Source organism: Cryptomeria japonica, chromosome 7 (assembly GCF_030272615.1).
Source record: "Cryptomeria japonica chromosome 7, Sugi_1.0, whole genome shotgun sequence".
NCBI classification, from domain to species: Eukaryota; Viridiplantae; Streptophyta; class Pinopsida; order Cupressales; family Cupressaceae; genus Cryptomeria; species Cryptomeria japonica.
The window spans coordinates 561,225,652-561,231,726 of NC_081411.1; the positions used below are offsets into that span (position 1 = coordinate 561,225,652).

Here is a 6,075-nt window from a genome sequence, read left to right on the forward strand (position 1 = left end):
AAAGTTGAAACTTGTATCTTATTTTAGAGAGGTAGAGTAGTGAATCACGGGAGGACCTTCCCTTCAAAACTAGGAGAGATTTAATCTCATTTTGCTATGGTTGAACCCACAATTTTATTAAAGTTTGCAAAATTTTCAACCAACACAATATAAAACTTCAAAAACTTGTAAAAAAATTAATTGACTATGCAAACCAAAATAAAAATCTTAAGAAAAACCAATTTATATATTAAAACACAATATTTACAATAAAACCAGAAATAGATACATAAAAACAAAATACCCTAAAAGGTTTCATCCTTTGCAATCACATTAACTCCAATCAAACAAAAATCGTGCATCCCAAGAAACCAAATAATCTCAAAATAAATAATAACTGATCCTATATCTTAACTTATATAACCTTTGAAATCCCTAAAAAGATATATCCGTAGCTAATTCAAACAGAGTATAGTGTCGTCTAGCATCCATGTCTTCTACATGAGGCCAAATGATGGAAGATGCCTAACCAGCAACAATCTTGGCATTGTTCACGGATCACCCAATACAAATCTCAAATAATAGAAGACTATCAGACTGAATTTAGAATGCAATTATATTCTTCTAAGAATAGTACATCAATGTTGGGCAATATCTACATTCTCTGGATTTCTTCCAAATAAAACAAGAGTTATACAGAGGTGGCAAATTTTTCAGCACTCAATCTTAACGACTGACGGCTTTTCAATTCCATATGATGTGGGCATGCGCTCAGGGTATAACACTTCACACCCACTAGGGTAGTGGTGAAGATAATTCCTTCCACCCTTGGTTGTAATCATTCTCATCTCTTCTCCCATGATTAGGAGGAATCCTGAATTCCATGGAGTCTTGCTGCTCCTGGAGAATTTCTCAAGGTTTATCCAACGTTGAACTTGGTTGGGCAGCTTAAAAGTTTCAAAGATGGAGAATTTCTTAACTCAAAATTTAAAAAAATGAATTGATGAATCCCAATCAGTAAGAAGGTGTTTTTCTGATCACCAGTGAGGCTGCTAAAGAATTCTCAAACTGTTCTCCACCTGTTAGACTTTCTGTAAAAGATGTAGTGTGAATAGAATTGAAAAGCTCCGGTCTGTAATTTGTTTTGTGTTCTCTTAATTGTGCATGCAAAACCTCGCCACAAGCCCAATCCAGAGCTTTATCCTGTATTGGTCTAGGAAACTTGCAATTGAACTTGTATGAAGATAAAACTTCATGCAAGTAACCTGTAAGTCATAAGATAGATACTCTTGAAACAATTGACAGATATTGCTGGAACAAGTATTAAGAAACATGCAGATGCAGAGTTTTGGGAGAGAGTCACTCAACAGCTCATGGAACAGCAGCAGAGCAGGACTTGACGTTCCATGGCAAGAAGCCAGGCTTAGAGGGAAATTCTATGATGAGTACAGAGAGAAAAGAGAAGCCAAGTTGAGGGAAGAACACACTGCAAAAAAAGCAGAAAAAGAGCTAGCTAAACTTAAGGCCATGCAAGAAGTACTAGAACAGCGGAAAGCAGAAATCACAGCAAAAAGTGTGACAAATTCACCCAAGCGAAATTTTTCATCCCAGGCTCAACCCTCACCCCAGAAATTGCAGTCTCCTTCCAACACGAGGCTTTTGAAGAACAAGATAGAGCAGGTACGCTAGCTAAAACTGAAGATTTTACATCTGTACATATTTGATCTTGTATTTCCCTGAAGAGGGTTATTGAAAGAGACTCGAAAAGTTGGAATCCAAAAAACTTTACACAGTTGTACCGAGAGTGAGACCCACAATATATACCTATGAAAATCCCAAAGTCCTTAACTTACTGTTCTGGTTTAAGCAACCTACTCATGGCTGTATGTAGAGATGAGACTCTTGGGCTTTTACCATTAGCAGGTCTATGGAGAATCTGCTGGTCTGATTCCTGTTCAATTAGGCCTAAGTTGGAGAATTATGCCAACAACCAAGCTGGAGCTCAGGCTTACCAGATTCAAAATAAGATAACGAAGATCGTTTCTGGATTCGATTATGTGTTAATTGAATCCAGATTGTGAGTCACAATCGAATTCAAAAACATTTTTTTCATTAATTCCTGAATTGTGGAAAAGTAATTTATTTTGATATTCAATATTGTTTGTAAGGAAAAATAAATCTTTTTCACTTTTGTGAAATCTGGTGGTGGGGCAAACCACCAACGTGAACGATATATAGAAATCTACCCACATGCAATCTTAGGTGCAATTGAATAGTAAAAAGTAGATACAACGTAGGGTTTCATGTTCTAGTTCGAGATAGATAGCTTCTGTTTCTTTCCAGCGTCATGGGTCCTGTTGTAATTGTACAATTAGCAGATTCTGGTTTTCTGCATATATGTACTTTATTCATCCATTATTATAGACTTGTTCACCCAAATACAATAAATGAAGAAATGCACCTTGGAAACTTCAAACGATCAATAATATGATTCCTGTTTTTGCATATCCAAAATTGATGTTTCTGTGTTTGTTCAGGAGCAAATCAAAATAAAATTAAAAAAATTCAAAACAGGAAATCTGAAACTCTTTATTAGGTTTATTCCTTTGGAAGCCTCATAGCTTTAATGAATAAATATGTTTCTGTTTGTGATGGCTTACACAGAACAAAACCAACGAAGATGATGGAGACAGTACCAATGATTTGTACAAGGGTTCACCTCATCAGAAAGGTAGATTCAATAGAGGTGTTCCTGGTGAGCTCCTTTGTCCTACTTCTCCTACACACGAGCCACTGGATCTTTCCAAATCAAATGGTGTTAAAAAGATTTTATCCAAAAATATACCTTCACCAACTGCACGTGCATCTAAAACTTTGAAATCTCCTTTGAGATCACCATCACCAAAGCCTACCAAACCTAAGGTTTCAGGTACCAATAACCAATCTACAATGAAGCGCTGGAACCAGACCCTGATGGGTGAGAGATCTCTGTCTCAATCAATGTCTAACTTAGCTGATATGAAGAAGAACTCCAAGGTTGTATCTGGACAGTCAGGTTCAAATTCAACAATTGAGAAGCTTGGACCTACTTCTTCTGTCCAAAACAAATGCAACCGCAATAAAACTAAAAGTGGCAATGAAGCTTCCTGTCTGGACATTAATGGCTCTCGCTCTGGTTCACAGTCATCTCATAGTAAGGAGGAGAAGAAGAACCCTAATCAAACAAGAAAAGGCCTTCTTGGGGAGAGTGATTCCAACTGTTTGTCTCTCACTAATTCTGAGGAAAGTACTTTAACCTCAAAACCAAGCTCGTATGGTAAAGCGAGCAATAAGAACAGTGCTATTCCCCTGGATTCAAAACCCTACCTCCGCAAAGGCAGTGGAATAGGCCCGGGCTCTGGTCGTGTTGCTTCTAAAGTGAAACCATTCTCACTTGATCATTCACCAAAGACAGTAGAGGATGAAGTGCAAGTTGGTGAAGAAATTACCAAGGAAAGAGCGGAAGAATGGAGAAATCCAGAGCCATATAACATCATAGAAGGAGCTACAGAAGAAAAGAAACCTGATCAGATGGAAAGTGATTCGGTGATAAGCGCAGATGTTTGTGGTGGATTATATAAACCAGAAAGAAATATGGAAAGCATGCCAGCCCTCAATTTAGTGTCAATTGTCTCAGAGGATTGTGTACATCAGAATGAGATCTCTAGCAATGATAGGAGCATGCCCACTGTATCCAAAGTCACCAATGTTGGTGTCTATCCGTCAAAAATGGCAGAATCTCCCCCTATTGAAAGTCATGGACATGGGAAAGAAATCACTTCAAGTTCTATGATTATCATGAATGAGGAGAGTATGGAAACGTTCCCAGCAGCTGCATTTTTGTTTAGTTCACCCCCTTTGATCCACTCACACCTCATCTCATCTGGCCTCCACTCTGAACTAGTGAAACCTTCATCATTGAAATCACTTAAACATTCTTGTTCTTCGATGGTTGAAGCTGATGCTGATGCAGAGCAAAGTCACCAAAAATATGGCAGCTCACAAAAACCTATTCTAGTTGCTGTGCATTCCCAAAAAGATGCTCCAAAAGGGTTAAAGAAATTTCTGAATTTTGGTCGAAGAAACAGGTCTAAAACTGTATTAGCACACTCAGTTTCTGAATCCAACATCTCTGAAGGCGATGAAGGCATGGACTCGTTGAAGAAACTCTCTCGAGGAAATACAAATGACATCCTGCAAAGAGGCCAAGTTCAAGCTAAGGACATTATACTTCGGCGTCCCTCTTTCAATAAAAGCTATGATTTTCAGAGCATGAATTCTTCAGGTGAGGATTTTCTTGAACCAAGACCAATTCAATAGTCTTTCTGGAGGAGTTAATTTATTCATGTTCTGAATAAGTACGTCAGTTTATGAATTCTAGCCTGTGTCTGAAATAATATTTTCTTAAGCAGTTCAATCAAGTCAAAGTGCTATTCTAAGGGAAGAGGATTTAACAGGAGCCACAGTACGGAAAGGTAAACTCCTCTTACAAGGTTCGTCTTCCCATGCCAAGTAATTCTGTTTACTGCTGATTCACTATTCCTTAGGTCAAACTCAACATTCCAGTTCCCTTCAACTTTTTTGCCTGAGGCCTGTCTGATAATGATGTAATTTTTTTTTTTGCACAGTACCCCGCTCTCTCTTTGCATTGCCATCATTTAGAAGCAAAGGAAGCAATTCAAAATCTCGGTGATATGGTCAGTTACCTGCATTCTCAGTTCTGTTACTCAAATGAAGTTTTTGGACAATAATGTTTTTTTGAGTGTACTCTTGTAAAGGAAAAGGCTCTTCTCCTATAATGGGTTCTAGGTATATTTGAAAACCAAAATAGGTTATTCTGTAAAAAAATGGAGATATACTTTTAATGTTTCTGATAAGATAAAAATGGGTTTTGGAAAGGGTCAGATCCTTTTTCAAAGACACAGCAGCCAGTAGGCAAATGAAACAAGTATTATGTTTTTGATATACATTATAATGTTACTTCCTTTGAGGAAAAGTACAATGGAGGCATAGATACAACTTGCAACAATCAAATTTCATGTCTCAGCAAGGTAAGTTTTTATGCAGTATATATAATATGACATATTTGGAATGTTGGCAGGAGGCACGGATATCTCAACTATTTGTCACTTGTTGAATGAAAGATTTCACTATATATTATAAATTTATAATTTCAGCTTGTTTATTTATTTACCTTTTAATGTACACAATAAATGGTTTGGCAATAAGATGACAGATTTGATTATTTTACATGTCCAGTGGCCTGGAATGAAATGCAGCTTATCTCAGCCTGGTTAATCCTGGGCGCCTCCTTTTATCCCTGTTTGGTTAAGTCAGCCAAGAAAGCAGTTGCTTCTAGCAATCAGCCATATGACTTTTGCTTCCACATCTCTAAAATCAGCCACATATTTGGCTGCTGGCAATATAAATTCCAATGACATACCCAAATCCTATTTATATTTCTCCTTTCTTCTCTGCTTCCTTTCTGCAAACAGCCATTGAAAGCATAGTGTTTGCTAGTATTAATCCTTTGTAGTTAATAATGCAACTCAAGCCTGCACAGGTATTGGAGTTGGCTTGGGCTGTGGGTTTGCTCCTTATTGGTCATAGGTTTGACTCCGAGGCCTTGGCTTACCCGATGTATGCCGTTTGCAGGTGATTGTGTGCATCCCTAAGGGATTAGTCTCGCCTCAGCTCGCCCCTTCCTGGCCCCAACTTGACAGTAAGTAAGACCAAGACAGGCGGGTTGGGGGGCTGGATTGGATCGCGGAATCCTCCTGAGACAGAAAAAAAAAATAATACAACTCTTGGTTGATAAATCATGTATTGTTTTCATGATTGTTCTTCATCTCTTTCTCACATTCATGCTCCATGGCAGTGACTTCTACTTCAATGTGTAGATTAACCTCAACAGCATTTTCATGCATGCAACTCTTTGCATGCTCACCCTCTTTCTCATGCCTAGGTGCAGAGATTGAATTGCATCTTTCTTCTTCTAAGACTTCCTTTTTGGCCATCATTTCTTATGCTGTTGCACTATTTTTTGGGGTGCAAATC

At 38.0% G+C, this 6,075-nt stretch overlaps 1 protein-coding gene across 2 annotated transcripts; it reads left to right on the forward strand.

The window, feature by feature from the left end:
* Nucleotides 1–443: 443 nt before the first annotated feature.
* LOC131078441 (uncharacterized) lies at nt 444–5,137 on the forward strand. Of its 2 annotated transcripts, none has more exons than XM_058016145.2 (4): nt 444–1,659; nt 2,644–4,303; nt 4,431–4,511; nt 4,647–5,137. In XM_058016145.2, exons 1-4 carry the CDS (start codon nt 1,312–1,314, stop codon nt 4,709–4,711), a joined length of 2,154 nt encoding a protein of 717 aa, XP_057872128.1. In that variant the 5' UTR covers nt 444–1,311; the 3' UTR covers nt 4,712–5,137. The 2 variants fall into 2 exon arrangements, with proteins under 2 accessions (XP_057872128.1, XP_057872129.1); XM_058016146.2 differs by having other exon boundaries at nt 4,431–4,493.
* Nucleotides 5,138–6,075: the final 938 nt, after the last annotated feature.

Coding starts and splice junctions, on each gene's coding strand:
- LOC131078441 (XM_058016145.2), top strand. CDS start 1,312: ATGCAGATGCAGAGTTTTGGGAGAGAGTCACTCAACAGCTCATGGAAC. Junction 1,660..2,643: donor TGAAGAACAAGATAGAGCAG/GTACGCTAGCTA, acceptor TGGCTTACACAG/AACAAAACCAACGAAGATGA. Junction 4,512..4,646: donor AGGTAAACTCCTCTTACAAG/GTTCGTCTTCCC, acceptor TTTTTTGCACAG/TACCCCGCTCTCTCTTTGCA.